General features: G+C 40.3%; 1 protein-coding gene across 3 annotated transcripts in view; it reads left to right on the plus strand.

Moving 5' to 3' along the window:
* Positions 1–16,968, plus strand: part of LOC127572255 (tetratricopeptide repeat protein 39B) — a 205,420-nt gene that overhangs the window by 163,733 nt on the left and 24,719 nt on the right. For all 3 annotated transcript variants that reach the window (XM_052019233.1, XM_052019234.1, XM_052019235.1), the window contains 3 exons: positions 2,731–2,839; positions 4,331–4,398; positions 15,826–15,885. In XM_052019233.1, coding sequence (XP_051875193.1) covers positions 2,731–2,839; positions 4,331–4,398; positions 15,826–15,885 — 237 coding nt within the window. The remainder of the gene's footprint in view (positions 1–2,730; positions 2,840–4,330; positions 4,399–15,825; positions 15,886–16,968) is intronic.

Raw genomic sequence — 16,968 nt, forward strand, 5'->3', positions numbered from 1 at the left:
GCTGTCTATGACTTGCATTATTTTATAAACTTCTGTTGAATCTCCCCTCAGCCTCCACTGCTGTAGAGAAAACAGCCCCAGCTTGTCCAACCTTTCCTCTGCACCCTCTCCAAGCCTCCATTTCCTTCCTATAATGAGGCAACCAGAATTGAAAGCAATACTCTAAGTATGGTCTAACTAGATTTTTATAAAGCTGTAACATAAATTCCTGGCTCTTGAACTCAGTGCCTCGACTAATGAAGGCAAGCATGCCATATGCCATCCTATCAGCCTGTGCGGCCAATTTTAGGGAGCCATGTACCTGGACCACAAGATCCCTCTGTTCATCACACAGTTAAGGATCCTGCCATTAACTGTGTACTCTCTTTTTATGTTGGATCTCCCAAAGTGCAGCACCTCACACTTGCCCGGATTAAACTCCATCTGCTATTTCTCCCCCCATATTTGCAACTGATCTATATCCTGCTGTATCCTTTGGCAATCTTCTGTGCAATCCACAACACCACCAATCTTTGTGTCATCTGAAAACTTACTCACCCACCCTACCACATTTTCATCCAAATCATTTATAGGTCCCAGTACAGATCCCTGCAGAGCACCACTAGTTACAGACCTCAATCCAGAATAAGACCCATCCACCTCTACCCTCTGTTTTATATGGGCATGCCAATTTTGGATCCAATCAGCCAAGATCCCATGCATCCTAATTTTTTGGATGAGCCTACCATGCGGGAACTTGTTGAATGCCTTACTAAAATCCATGTAGACAACATCCACTACACTACCTTCGTCACCTCCTCAGAAAACTTAGTCAGATTAGTCAAACGTGATCTGGCCCACACAAAGTCATGCTGACTGTCCTAAGTAGACAATGCTTCTCCAAATGCTCAAAAATCCTATCCCTAAGAATCCTCTCGATCAGTCTTACCACTGACGTGAGACTCACTGGTCTATAATTTCCAGGATTATCCTGATTTCCCTTCTTGAACAAAGGAACATTAGCTACTCGCCAGTCCTCCAGCACCACACTTAAGTCTAGCAAAGATACAAAGATCTTGGTCAAATGGTACACTACTCATATTTGCTCCATCACTGGCATTGCTTCTGGGATGCAACAGGCAAAATTCAGCATAGCTCATGAGGATAGCCCTGTCCCCATTCAACATTGGCCTGGAAATTCAATTGCATAAGGTAACGTTTTATTATGCTATACAATTGAGTTGTATCTAAACAGGATGTAGTTGAGCACTAGGAGTGTGTGTATAGCAAACTACAGAAGTGTCAATCAGAATTCAATGCATGGTTGATGTTATATGAGTGGAATACTTGCATGTTCTTGAGTTGTGTATTAGCACAAGCCTTGAACGCTCCAGTAGAGGACTGAAGCTGAATCCAGTATTAGTTAGAAGGCCAGTGCTATTGGCCAATCTTGCAGAGTCCAAGGCAACAACCTTAAGGTGGATGCTTTCTTATTGTTAATGTCCTTATTAACTCTGCCTGTGCCATGCCATACTAGTCTTCTCCATGGCACTCCTTGACCTTTTAACTAGCTTGGCTTCACCCGACTTATTCCGTAAGTTTCTGCTCAGATCTGCCCTCTGATATTCTTTTCTCCTCCTTCCTGATGATGATCTCTCTATTCCATCCACACCCCACTATTCCCCCACCATCTATTCATCTTATTCACCACCAATCAACTTTCCCCCTCACCATTTCTCACTCCTGCTTTCTGCCCCACAACATTCTGTCCATGATCTCCTGCCTGTATATTGATGGAATATCTTGCAATAAAGGCCTTTGTGTGTGCTTGTGCAAGGCCTTTCCTTATGCACGCAACACCATGCAAAATAAAATATTGGAGCCTAAGGGCCTTGCATGAGGGTCCTGTCTGTACTTTGTAAGCCTTTGAATATTTAATTAGACCATCAGAATGTGTAACATTGGAAAGAAAAGCTTTCAATCTTGCATTTTCCTAAATCTGCAGTAATGCTTAATGTGGAATTAGAAATGGTTTGACAGCTCAAAATAATTTTCCAAACAGGATGAAGTAGATCTTAAAAAGGGAAGATGGCAGATACACTGTCTATTCCTCTATGCTTGTTACCCTGAATTAGCGTAAGTTTTTATCATTCAGGAATGTGAAAGTTATATTCACGGGCAGACTTTGCTAATATGTTAGATGATAGGGAATTTCTGAACTGCTATCTGGTATTAACTATTTGTAGAGAAATTTTCAGATTGATTTTTATTTTAAGAATCATTCAAAAGGAGTTGATAGATACAGAGAAACTGTTTGAGGAAAGGGTGGCAAGAGTAAATCAGAAACATTATTTCCACAAAGGTGGCAAAAGAAATCTGTATCTTCCTGGCCTCATCACTCCTTCCCCCACCCCTCCTTGTAGGCTGTGGTTGCTGATAAAGTTAGTTTTTTTGGTTTCTGTTAGGTTAAGGAATTGAGGAACACGGATCAAGGGATATTCTTATTAGAGTGCAGCAAGGGGTAAAGAGCATATCACTTTTAATGTTTCTACGGGCAAAATCCCCTACCCCAAATCTGAAATATAAGCAAAATTATGTATTTAATATGTATGGGGTCAGTGACACAAAGTAATTTTCTGTAGCTTCTCATAATTTATCTCTTGTGTCTTTTTTTGGCTATATGATTATCCATTATGAATTGGAGTTAGGTTATGTTCTTCAAAACTATTGATGTGCCACTGTTTGCTGCAGGATCTGGGATTAGCTATGCTGCGAGAAGGTGCTGCTACTCATAGTTTGAGAGCAATACTGTGTGCCTTGACTCTCTTGATGTACCAAACTTACATCACCGTAGTCCTCGGTAAGATGTATCTTTTTATTTCTTCTAATCTTTGCCTTGACAATAGAATAACTGAATTGCATGTTAGAGACCCTATGATGAATAAATCAGTGCAGGTTTCAGTTTCACAATTGGCTTGGAGAAGATTGGTTGTTTAAAGATACTGTTGGGAAACACTGAATATACCAACTTTCTTTCAGTATGTTTATTATGATATCTACATTTCTAGTAGGGCAATTATAGTAGTTATATCACTGGACAACAGTCCAGAACTCTTTGGCAGGGCATCAGATTATAGGATCTTGTTTTGAATGCTATTGCATTCCTTATTTTTGACAAGGTTCCACATGATAGGTTGGTCCAGGTTAAGGAACATGGGATCCGAGGCACGTTGGTGAACTGGATTCAAAATTGGCTTGGTGATAGGAGGCAGAGGGTAGTGGTGGATCTTCTGTCTGGAAATATTTAACAAGTGGTATACCGTAGGGATTAGAGCTGGGACCTTTGTTGGATGAGAATGTAGGGGGTATGGTTAGTAAGTTTGCAGATGACACAAAAATTGGTGGAGTTGTAGATAGCAAAGAAGGTTGTTTAAAGATACAGCAGGACATACATCAGCTTGAAAGTTGAGCAGAGCGGTGGCAGATGAAATTTAATCTAGACAAGTGTGAGGTAATACACTTTGGGAGGACAAATTCTGATAAGAGATATAGAGTAAATGGAAGGGATCTTAGGAGCACTGATGTACAGAGAGAGGCCTTACAGTGCAAATTCATAGCTTGCTGAAAGTGGAGACACAGGTGGATAGGATAGTGAAGAAGGTATGCTTGCCTTCGTAGGTCAAGACAATGAGTACAAGAGTTGGGATGTTAGGTTGTAGCTGTACAAAACATTGCTTAGACCTCTCTTGGAGCATAGATAGAATGCAGATGTGTTTGTTCTTACTGGGATGTAGGAAGTTGAGGGGTGACCTTATAGAGGTTTTCAAAATTATGAGGGGCATAGAAAGGAATAGTCAGAATCCTTTTCCCAGGATGGGGGAATCCAGAACCAAAGGACACAGGTTTAAGTTGAGAGGGGAGAAATTTAAAGGAGATCTGAGAGGTAGATTTTTCACACAGATGGTGCCGAATATTTGGAATGAGCTGCCAGAGGAGGTGGTGGAGTCAGATACAATTACAACATTTAAAAGGCACTTGGATAGGAGAGGAATAGTGGCATACAGGTCTAACGTAGGCAAATGGGATTAGCGTACATAGGCATCTTGGTTGACGTGGATGAAGTGGGCCATAAGTGGTACATTTCCATGATTCTACTTTACAACAATGACTATACTTAGTTTTAATTGCCTATCTAAACGTCATGAAAAATAATTTGTAAATGGGAGTTTGTTCTATTCCTTTTGAGAGTGCATTTTAGTGGAAGTAATATATTATTTTGGTGTCCATTCAATCCAATTATATCTTTTTATGAAGCAAAATAACTTCCCTGAACTATGAACCTTCTTAACAGGTGGAGGTGAAGGCAACCTCCAAGAAGCCGAAGCACTCCTTGAACCCTACCTCAAGAAGTATCCCAATGTGAGTACTTAACAAGACATAACTTTTATCCTTTCTTGACTTGAATTGGGTTTTCAGGTGCAATGACCCAGATCTGACTCCACTGTTGAGTAGTGGGATCAAAATATGTCTACCACCATCTAAAGGAGACTCTTAATTAAAAGCACATGAATAACTTAATAAAAATGGAACAGAATTAATTTTTTAAATCATCAAAACTATTTTTTATTCTTGGGATGTAAATTTCATTGGTAATTATCTAGCTTTTGTTGCACTGTGAAAATAGTGCTGACCAGCTACTGAAGCCATTGTCTGCAATTTCACATCATTCTTGGCTGCTTGGGTCACCTCAGAGGGCAATTAAGAATCAACCATTTTGATGTGAGACTGCGGTCACATATAGCCTGTAAGGACAGCTCATGGTCTAGCCTCATTAGAACTCCCAAAATGCATCGCCTCACATTTATCAGGATTAAATTTCATTTGACATTTCTTAAGTCCATTTCACCAACACATCAATAGCTTCATTTGCTCAGGCCTGTGAATTATTAGTGTAGTAACATAACCTACAATATTCTAGCATTGCCAAACACCAGGAGAGCAAGTAAAATGTTAGAAAAGTAAACAGTTTTTTTTATTTTTTATTACATTAAGTTTGTTAGATTGTTCCCTGCTCCATCACCACATAGCTGCAGAGACAGTTGGAGAGTGGAAAGGCAGGAACTGATCAGAGATAGCCAGCATGGCTTTGTAAGGAGCAGACCCTGTATAACCAACCTGATTGAATTTTTTACTACTAACATAGGCAAATGGGATTAGCGTACATAGGCATCTTGGTTGACGTGGATGAAGTGGGCCATAAGTGGTACATTTCCATGATTCTACTTCACTATTAATGAGGACAGTACAGGGTTTGCATGGACTTCAAGAAGGCCTTTGACAAGGTACCACATGGGAGACTGGTCCGAAAGGTTAGGGCCTGTGGAATCCAGGGCAAGTTGGATTCAAAACTGGTTTGGCAATAGGGTGATGGCAGAGGACCATTTTTGTGATTGGATACCTGCGATTGGTAGTGTTCCACTGGGATCGGTGTTGGGACCCTTGCTGTTTGTAATATACATAAATGATGTGGATGTAGGTGTCGTGATCAGTAACTTCACATGTGACACTACGAATGGTGGAGTTGTTGATAGTGTGGAGGATATTTTAGGCTACGGGGTGATATTGGTATTCGTTTATTATTGTCACTTCTACCGAGGTACAGTGTTACGGACTCAGTGAAAGTCCCTTTAAGATAGAGAGTGTGTGTGTATGTGTGTGTGGGGCGTGCTTACGTCAATAGAAGATAAAGGACGTAATGACGTTGTTGGAGAAAAAGAAGAAGAAGAAGGAGAGAGAGAGAAGAGAGAGAGAAGAGAGAGAGACACCAGCCTGCTTGTTTTCTCTATCGATGGATGAGAAACAATAACTGTGTTTGCCACTGAAATCCATGTATGGAAGTTGGAAGTAATCCGGTGGAGTTCACTTTGTTGCTGACCTGTAGAAGGAAACAGGTATTTGTATGTGGACGACCACGGTTCGGATGCTTTTCGGGGTGAGGAAGTCACTACCGAGTAAACACTGAAGTGTCGTTTGGGTTCCATCGTGGAACATTTGGATTTCGTATGTACTCTCTCTATGTTTTTCTACATCTACATCTTATCTTCAGACAACGGTGGTTGTTGAAGAAGCCCTTGCTCATGTTTCACCTTATGGCTTGCGGAATTGAACTTTAAGAACCATTCAGGAACTGGGAGTTTTGGACTTTGTCACACACACACACGACGAGTTTAGTTTTGGGGTTAACGTTCGAGGTTTAACATTCTTGAATTCTAACATACTAACATTTTTACTTTTATTTTACGTATTATCATAAGTAGTGATTAATAAAATAGTTTTTAACACTAAATCATGCTCAGTGTGTTTCTTTTGTTGCTGGTTCGTGACAAAATTGGGGGCTCGTCTGGGATAGTTCCCAAGGTTAACGAGTGTCGTCTGGGATAGTTCCCAAGGTTAACGAGTGTCGTCTGGGATTGTACCCCAGATTGACAAGATTTGTTCGGGATTCAATCCAAATTCTTTTTAATTGGCTTGTGTGTGTGGAAACCAGCAGCAATGGATATTAAGGCATTTTTGGAGTCACCAACCCAAAAAGGATTGGAGGTGGCGAAAAAGGATGATTTGATAAAGATTGCTACAAGGCTAAACCTTACAGAAGTAAAGCAGTCTATGAGAAAGGCAGATATTCAGAGACTGATAGCTGGCCATTATGTGGAAAAGAAGGTGTTTGAGAAGGAAGTGTTAAAACAGTTTCCTGGCAGTGAAATAGCAATTTCTGAGGCACAGGTGCAGCTGGCAAAGGTAGAAGCTGAACGAGAACAGACCCAGTTAAAGATAGAGGCCGAACAAAAGATAACTCGGATGAAGATAGAGGCTGATCTAGCAATGAAGCAGATGGAGCTGGATAACGAGGAGAAAAAGAGGCAGCATGAGTTACAAATGAAGCGTAGGAGTTCGGAATCTGATTCTGATGATGGTTTTTCAGCCAGCAGGGAGGTTCGATTAGTCCCTCCTTTTGAAGAAGATCAGGTTGATCAGTATTTCCAACATTTTGAAAAGGTTGCTGTGAGTTCAAACTGGCCAAGGAAAGGATGGGCTCTTATGGTACAGAGTGTGATTAAAGGTAAAGCTCAAAAAGCTTATTCTGCTTTGTCTGCTGAGGATGCAGCTGATTATACCAAGGTAAAACAAGCTATATTGAAGGCCTATGAATTGGTTCCTGAGGCTTATAGACAAAAATTCAGAGACTTGAGGAAATCTGCAGATCAGACTTATATGGAATTTGCCAATGGAAAGAGAATATGTTTTGAACGATGGTACATGGCTAAAAATGTAGATGGGGATTATGATAAATTGACAGAATTGATACTAGTGGAAGACTTTAAAAGATGTGTTCCAGCTGAATTAACAACATATTTAAATGAAAAGGCAGTGGAAACTTTACAAGAAACTGCTAGGTTGGCAGATGATTATGCTTTAACCCATAAATCCAAATGGGGACAACCTAAAACCTTTCAAAAGAGTTACAAAGACAATCCAGGTAAACCAGAGATTAAATTGGGAGGTAATCAAAAAGGAAAAGATGAAAAGAAGCCAGGGCTGGAGAAACCTGTTGAGCGTACTTGTTATTACTGTAGGAAACCTGGCCACGTGATATCTAATTGTGCCCTTTTGAAGAAAAGGAAGGAAGCTGTGCCCAATGCTTGCTTTCAGGCAATTAAAAATCAAAAAGGTTTAGGAGATGCTGTTAAAGATCAGTCATTGCAAGAGGGAAAAGCGGAAAAGTTGGAGGAGGTGAGAAAAGAATTCCGTTCGTATGTATCAGAGGGTTTTGTTTCACTGAATGATGAGTCACCCCAGGTGCCAGTGAAAATTCTTAGAGATACTGGGGCTAGTCAATCTCTCTTGCTGGACAGTGTTTTAAATTTTGGTGAAGAAAGTGACACTGGTGAAGTAAATCTAGTACGAGGCGTTACAGGTGAGACCATGTCTGTCCCTTTTCACAGGGTGATTTTAAAGTCAAAGTTCGTAGAAGGACCAGTTGAGATAGGGATAAGACCTAGTTTGCCAGTGGAAGGAGTTTCTTTGTTATTGGGAAACGACCTTGCAGATGGAGAAATTGTTCCTGTGGTACGGTTAACAACCAAACCAAGGATTGATGAGTCTGAGGATGATCCAGATGTTTACCCATCATGTGCGGTGACTCGAGCTAGAGTTAGAGAATTAGCCAAGACAGACAGTCCGGTGCAGTCTGATGTAGTTCCTTGTGACAGTCCTAAACAGGAAGAAAATTATGATGCCTTATCTGAGACTTTTCTGTCTTCACTGGAGGATCAACATCCTTATAGTGAGCCTGAATTTAAAGATTTGTCTTTGTCGAGGAAGGATTTTATGGTGGAACAGACAAAGGACCCTGAGTTGACAGAATTGAAAGAAAAAGCACTCTCATGTGAGGAGATTGAAAAGGTGCCAACTGGATACTATGTCAAAAATGGAGTGTTAATGAGGAAATGGAGACCTCCTCATGTTCCTGTTACTGAGGAATGGGAAGTTATTCATCAGGTTGTTGTTCCAAAAGTTTATAGGGATGAGATTTTAAACCTGGCCCATAGTATGCCTTTGGGTGGTCATTTTGGTGTGAATAAAACTGTAGGGAAGATCTTGAAACAATTCTATTGGCCTGGTTTGAGAAAAGATGTGGTGATGTTTTGTCGAACCTGCCACACATGTCAGATGGTGGGTAAACCAAATCAAAAACCCCCTGTGGCTCCATTGAAACCAATTCCTGCTTTTGGGGAGCCCTTTTCGAAGGTGATTGTGGACTGTGTTGGCCCATTACCAAAGTCTAAGACTGGAAATCAGTATTTGTTAACCATCATGTGTGCCACTTCTAGATTTCCAGAGGCAATACCCCTTAGAAATATTAAGGCCAAGACGGTGTCAAAGGCTCTTGTAAAATTTTTCACCTTGTTTGGTTTGCCAAAAGAAATCCAATCTGATCAAGGTAGTAATTTTATGTCAAAAATTTTTCAACAAATAGTCTATGAGCTGGGAGCAAAGCAGATTGTATCATCTGCATATCACCCAGAATCTCAAGGAGCTCTGGAGAGATTTCATTCTACTCTCAAAAATATGCTGAAGACTTATTGCTTTGAAAACACCAAGGATTGGGACAAAGGTATCCATTTACTTTTGTTTGCCGTTAGAGAATCGATCCAGGAGTCAATAGGATTTAGTCCGTTTGAGCTTGTGTTTGGACATCGGGTGAGAGGACCTTTGGAGTTGTTAAGAGAGCAATGGGTTAATGAGGAAGTTCACTTGAGTCTGTTGGACTATGTCCAAAAATTTAAAACTCGGTTGGAGAGAGTCTGCCAGCTAGCGAGAGAGAATCTGAAAACAAGCCAGATAAGAATGAAGACATATTTTGATAGACGTGCTTGGCCTAGGACATTCGCAGTGGGGCAAAAGGTGTTGGTATTTTTCCCTAGCCAAAATAATCCCTTGCAAGCTCGCTTTTCTGGACCCTATGTTATTGAATCTCGAGTGACTGATCTAACATATATAATCAAAACACCAGATAGACGCAAGAAAACACAACTCTGTCATGTAAACATGCTAAAACCTTATTATGAGAGGGATTCAGTTGTGGCCTTGGTGGATGGTGTAAAGGTTGTTTCTAGAATGCCTGATGTTGATGTTGAGGAAGGCCAATTTAGACCAAATATTGTTCCATCGAAACTAAAAAACCAAAATATCCTGGAGAACCTTGAAACGAAGTTGGACCATTTACAAGTTTCACAAAAACAACAGATGAGATAATTAATTTTAAAATTTAAAAATCTGTTCCCAGATGTTCCAAACAGAACATCGATAATTACCCATGATGTTGATGTTGGGGATGCAAAACCAATCAAACAACACCCATATCGAATGAATGTGGAAAAAAGTAAACTTGTTGATCAGGAAATAAAATACATGTTGGAAAATGATATTATTAGACATTCTAGTTCAAATTGGAGTTCGCCCTGTGTTATTGTACCTAAACCTGATGGAACTGTTAGATTTTGCACAGATTACAGGAAAGTGAATGCTGTAACAAAGTCAGATGCTTACCCTATTCCTAGGGTGGATGATTGCATAGACAGAGTGGGAAAGGAAAAATTTCTTACAAAGATTGACCTATTAAAAGGGTACTGGTGTGTTCCATTAACAGATAGAGAAAGGGAAATTTCAGCCTTTGTAACCCCTTCTGGATTGTATGAATACAATGTTTTGCCATTTGGAATGAAAAATGCTCCGGCAACATTTCAAAGAATGATTAATTCAGTGATTCATGGGTTAAAACATACAGATGCCTACATTGACGACTTAGTGACTGGGAATGATACATGGGAGGATCACATCTCTGCGTTAGAAAGGTTGTTTGAAAGACTTTCCAAGGCTAACCTTACAGTTAACTTGGCTAAAAGTGAATTTGGCCATGCCACTGTGACGTATCTTGGTTATGTTGTAGGTCAAGGCAAGCAAGCTCCTGTTCAGGCAAAAGTTCAAGCAATATCTGAGTTCCCTATTCCCACAGGTACGAGGACTGTTAGAAGATTTTTGGGAATGGTTGGATATTATCGAAAATTTTGTAAAAATTTTGCTGATATTGCTCTTCCCCTAACTAATCTTCTGAAGAAGGGAGTAAAGTTTGTTTGGACAGATTCTTGTCAAGAAGCATTTAAGAAGCTGAAAGCCATTTTATGCTACCATCCTGTGCTCAGAACACCTGACTTTGAAAAGCCATTTTCATTAGCAGTAGATGCCAGTGATGAAGCTGCAGGAGCTGTGTTGTTGCAGAAGGGTGACCTTGATGATATTGACCATCCTGTAGCTTACTTTTCAAAGAAATTTAATGAGCATCAAAAGAATTATTCCACCATAGAGAAAGAATTACTGTCGCTTGTTTTAGCCTTGCAACATTTCAGTGTATATGTTTGCACCGCTCAGAAACCATTGACTGTATATACAGATCATAACCCATTGGTGTTTCTGAGCCGAGTCAAAAACAAGAACAGAAGGCTGTTAAACTGGAGTTTAATTTTGCAAGAGTTTGATCTCATGATAACTCACATTAAAGGCAAAGATAATGTGATTGCTGATTGTCTTTCCCGATGTTAAATGGGAAACATGTATCTGTACTAATCTGATAGTCTGTAGTTGTGTAGCATGATAATTATTAACATTACTAACTGTATGCGCGGTTAAATTTTTCTTGGGAAAAATTTTTTTTTAGGTGGGAGGTGTTACGGACTCAGTGAAAGTCCCTTTAAGATAGAGAGTGTGTGTGTATGTGTGTGTGGGGCGTGCTTACGTCAATAGAAGATAAAGGACGTAATGACGTTGTTGGAGAAAAAGAAGAAGAAGAAGAAGGAGAGAGAGAGAAGAGAGAGAGAAGAGAGAGAGACACCAGCCTGCTTGTTTTCTCTATCGATGGATGAGAAACAATAACTGTGTTTGCCACTGAAATCCATGTATGGAAGTTGGAAGTAATCCAGTGGAGTTCACTTTGTTGCTGACCTGTAGAAGGAAACAGGTATTTGTATGTGGACGACCACGGTTCGGATGCTTTTCGGGGTGAGGAAGTCACTACCGAGTAAACACTGAAGTGTCGTTTGGGTTCCATCGTGGAACATTTGGATTTCGTATGTACTCTCTCTATGTTTTTCTACATCTACATCTTATCTTCAGACAACGGTGGTTGTTGAAGAAGCCCTTGCTCATGTTTCACCTTATGGCTTGCGGAATTGAACTTTAAGAACCATTCAGGAACTGGGAGTTTTGGACTTTGTCACACACACACACGACGAGTTTAGTTTTGGGGTTAACGTTCGAGGTTTAACATTCTTGAATTCTAACATACTAACATTTTTACTTTTATTTTACGTATTATCATAAGTAGTGATTAATAAAATAGTTTTTAACACTAAATCATGCTCAGTGTGTTTCTTTTGTTGCTGGTTCGTGACAACAGTGAAAAGCTTGTCTTACAAACCGATCGTACAGGTCAATTTGTTACACAGTGCAGTTACATTGAGTTAGTACAGAGTGCACTGAAGTAGTACAGGTAAAAACAATAACAGTATAGAGTAAAGTGTCACAGCTACAGAGAAAGTGCAGTGCAATAGGGTGCAAGGTCACAATAAGATAGATCGTGAGGTCATAGTCCATCTCATTGTATAAGGGAACTGTTCAATAGTCTTACCACAGTGGGGTAGAAGCTGTCCTTAAGTCTGGTGGTATGTGCCCTCAGGCTCCTGTATCTTCTAACTGATGGAAGAGGACAGAAGAGAGGATGACCCAGGTGGGTGGGGTCTTTGATTATGCTGGCTGCTACACCGAGACAACGAGAGGTAAAGACAGAGTCCAAGGAGGGGAGGCTGGTGTCCATGATGCGCTGGGCTGTGTCCACAATTCTCTGCAGCTTCTTGCGGTCCTGGGCAGAGCAGTTGCCGTACCAAGCTGTGATACATCCAAATAGGATGCTTTCTATTGTGCATCGGTAAAAGCTGGTGAGAGTCAAAGGGGACAAACCAAATTTCTTTAGCCTCCTGAGGAAGTAGAGAATATTGATGTGTTGGTGAAATGAACTGAGAAATGACAAATGGAATTTAATCCTGATAAATGTGAGGTGATGCATTTTGGGAGTACTAATGAGGCTAGGTCATACATTATGAATGGTAGGGTCCTGGGGCATATTGAGGAACAGAGGGACAATGACATGCGAGGCCAAAGATCCTTGAAGGTGGCAGGGCAGGTGGATAATGTAGTTAAGAAGATATATAGGATCCTGGCATTGAATACAAGATCAGGGAGGTCATGCTCCAACTTTAAAAAAACGATGGTCAGATGTCAGCTGGAGTACTGTGTGCAGTCCTGGTCGCCATACTAAAGGAAGGATGTGGTTGCATTGGAGAGGGTGCAGAGGAGATTTTGCCTGGGAGGAAGCATTCCAGTTATGAGGCGGTCTGTTTTCCCCGGAGTGGAGGAGGTTAAGGGGAAGTGACTGAGGTATGTAAAATTACCAGGGGTATAAATAGAGTAGACTGCATGAAACTTTTCCCCTTATCAGTGATGAATAAAACTAGAGGACATGGAGTAAGGGCTAAGAGATTTCGAGGAGATCTGAGGGAGATCTTTGTCATTCAGAGAGTGGTGAGGACCTTGAATACACTGCTGAAGAGGGTGCTGGAAGCAGAGTCACTGACAGCATGTAAGAAGTATCTAGATGAGCACTTAGAATCACCTTCTTTATCAAAAAGAAAATCTTCAGGGTGCTTCATCTCCTTGAGCAATGTCATCTCTTCCTCTTGTTGCTGAAATTGTAGCTAATGAATATCCTTATTTGCTTGTTAGAAATGAGTGTCTTCTGTGCAGTAGTGATTCCACTGGAAGTCCAAACTAAATCCTTGATTAAGATTTAATAAGGAAATATATCAGGGTAACATCAGAATCTAGACAGTTATGATCTACTTCCAGAACCAAAACTGGACAGAAGGAAAAGACTGCTGAAAACCTCAAGGGAAAATTAGAAATGATGGAAGACAACTACCATCAATGTGTGAAGTGTCGGGTTTTGAAATTACACCATACAATTCTGGTATAATACAATGTCATCTCTAACCACTGCTGTTACACCCTGCCTTATCAAAAAGGCAACTCCCCTCCTCTCTTACCTGTATCTCTCACACACCTGTAGCATCTGTATCCTGAAATATTGAGCTGCCAGTCCTGCCCTTCTCTCAGCCATATTTCTATTATGGCTATAACATCCCAGTCCTTAGAGCCAATCCACACTCTGAGTTCATCCGCCTTACCTGTTAAACCTCGTGCATTGATATAAATGCAGTTTAACTGAGTATTGCTTTCCCTCCTTGTGCCCCTGGGTATCCTGATTACTAAACTTCCTCTCACTTATCCCAAGATTTGGTCCTGCGCAGGGTGCCACCCCCCTGCCAATTTTGTTTAACCCTCCTGTGTAAGCACTAGCAAGTTTCCCTGCAAGGATATTGGTCCCTCTCCAGTTCAAGTGCAACCGTCCCTCTTGTACAGGTCACCCCTACCCCAGAAGAGATCCCAATGGTCCAAGAACCTGAATCCCTGCCCCCCTGCACCACCTCCTCAGCCACGCATTCATTTGGCCTATCTTTCTATTTCTGACCCTGCTAGTACAGGAAGTCCCCGGGTTACGAACGCCCGTACTTACGAACCGACCTCCGTAAAGCCTATTATTTAAAAAAATCGAGTTACACACAATGGTTCGTACTAACGAATGGGTAGTTCGTTAGTACAGGACGAACTGTAAATATTTACATGTATGGTTTAATGCAATGTTTGTCCATATTCACATCTGATTGTGAAGAATTTTAATGTTCATTCGTAAAACATTGTAGAAGAATCAATTCACTTTCACAATGATTTGAGATAGATGCTCAAAGGAGACTTGTGTCTCCTTTAAAACTGGAATTGGTTTCTCATTTGTGCTTGAGAAGGTTCACGGTAGAGAGAACCCATCCAATCCGGTGCTTCCATCAGGCCCCGAGTAATGACCCACACTAGTTCTGTGGATCAATAGTGTTCATGACTCGTTTTCTTATTTAATGTTCATGCATCTTCTTAACTGTGATGATGAAAGATGGGAGAAGTGAATTTAATTGCATCCTCATTCCGCATCTGATTCAGAAATAAAATGCTGGAAATGCACAGCTGGTCAGTCAGTTTTATTGATGTGCAGTTTTATTGTGACAGTTTCTTTAATGTACGGAATTTAAGCAGCGTTGAATGGGTTGTGAAATTGACAAATGGTAAACACAATATTCAGGTTTGGCAGTGAGGGTAACTCCGGGCTGAGAGTTATTCGCACATTGAGGCCTCTCACGTCCCCTGATAGTGCGGTGGTCCGCCTGACACAGACACTGCAATTGATCCGCTTTCTCATAAACTTATTTGATAAAGAAATGCTAATAACTGCTCCGCGTTCAGTTAACATCACCTGCGACCCACTGAACCTTGACTTGCTGCATCCCGCACAGAATAAAAAAAAGAATTATTATCATTATTATTACTGCATTATTAAATTTATGATATTTTAGGTAAAATATATACTATATACTAAGACAAACATTTGACGAATTGATGCTAGATGTGAACTGCACGTAACTGTTCCGACTTACATACAAATTCAACTTACAAACAGACTCAAAAACGGAACTCGTTTGTAATCTGGGGACTTCCTGTATATGGATAACAATATGATAATGGCTTCAGGTTAAATATTGTATAGGATAGCTCCTCTGCTCTTCTTGTGTGTCATAGGTTCTTTTAAGTTTGTCTGAAAATACAGATAGTACTTCAGTTATCTGATCCAAAAAACAACTACCAACCAAAGACTTAGCACTCTCTCAGTTTTTTCACACAGATTGCTAAAGTGGGAATTGAAGACACAAGGTACATAGGCAAGAATACTAACAACTGACACTGCAGTGCTGACACTGGGAAGCAATCTGACTCATGCTTACTGTATGACAATTGTGATTATACCTCAGAAGTACTTAATTGGTTATCCAGCATCTCATGAAGCATCATGAGATCACAAGAGAATCTGTATAAATGAAATAGTTTTCCTTTATAAATTTAGTGTTGATCATACAGTATGGCATCTGGTTATAAAACTTACTTTGATAGAACAGAGATTTTCTAATGATGCTGCAGGTGAAGCAAATCCTGTCATGTTGAGTATTTTTATACTTAAGTGAAATCTGTAGTTTACATAAGGATTTAATATCAAACTATTTGCTCTTTCTGTAGGGATCCATTATAATATTTTATGCAGCCAGAATTTGCATACTCAAGGGTAGCTTTGAAATGGTGAGTCTTTTAAAATTTAGTCTTTTATGTGTTCAATTTGTAACAGACAGTATAATTAGATTGCTGACAGTCTTAGATAAGAGTTCTTATTTGTCATATAAGTTTCATTAATTTTGGAGCTTGTATTCTAATTAATCTTTCTATTTCTGCTTATCTTTCTATTTCTGACCTTGCTAGCACATTGGGTGGCTTCATAATAGCTTCGGGTTAAATGTTGGCTAGGACAGCAAGGATAGCTCCTCTGCTCTTCTTTTGGAAAAAGTGCTATAGGTTCTTTTAAGTTTGTCTGAAAATACAGACAGCGTATGCTTTTTCACTGCACAGTCAACCTAGAATAAATTTAATTTGTGAAATCAATTATGCCAGTGCAATTTAGTGCTGCATATTTATAACTATAATAGTCATAAATAGTAACTCATTTATCCATGTGGTAAAAGTACTCCCAGAGTGGTGATGGCTGGAGAGTTACAGGGTTTTCACCAGCAACAATGAATGAATGAAAGATAAATTTTTTTTCCAAGAGTGATTAGTTTATAGTCTGGTGTGGTGGTATCTGTGATTCTGTTGCCCTTGACCTTACAGGTTGTAGAAAGTATTGGAAGATCAGGATCCCAAATCCTACTCTTATGCTCATGGCCTGCCATGTAGCAATGATCCCTGCCCTCCCATGTGCTTTGGAGGCCTGGACAACCAACAGCAGGCACTGGAGCAATACCACCATAAAATCCTCCAAATCTGTTGGTCGGACAAGCAAACAAATATCTGTGTTCTAGCATCATAGAATCGTAGAGTAATACAGCACATAAACAAGTCATTTGGCCTACTGTGTCTGTGCTGACTATCAAGTACTTATTTATCCTTATCCCATTTACCAAAACTTGGACTGTAGCCTCCTATGCCTTGGTGACTCAAGTACTCGTCTAGATACTTATTACATGTCGTGAGAATATCTGTCTTCAGCACCCTCTGGGCGATAAAGTTCTTCCTCAGATCCCCTCTAAACCTCTTGCCCCTTACCCTAAACCCACTTCCTCTGGTTTTAGTTACTCAGCTGTGGGGAAGAGTTTCCTACCCTCTTTCCTA

Source organism: Pristis pectinata, chromosome 7 (assembly GCF_009764475.1).
Source record: "Pristis pectinata isolate sPriPec2 chromosome 7, sPriPec2.1.pri, whole genome shotgun sequence".
NCBI classification, from domain to species: domain Eukaryota; kingdom Metazoa; phylum Chordata; class Chondrichthyes; order Rhinopristiformes; family Pristidae; genus Pristis; species Pristis pectinata.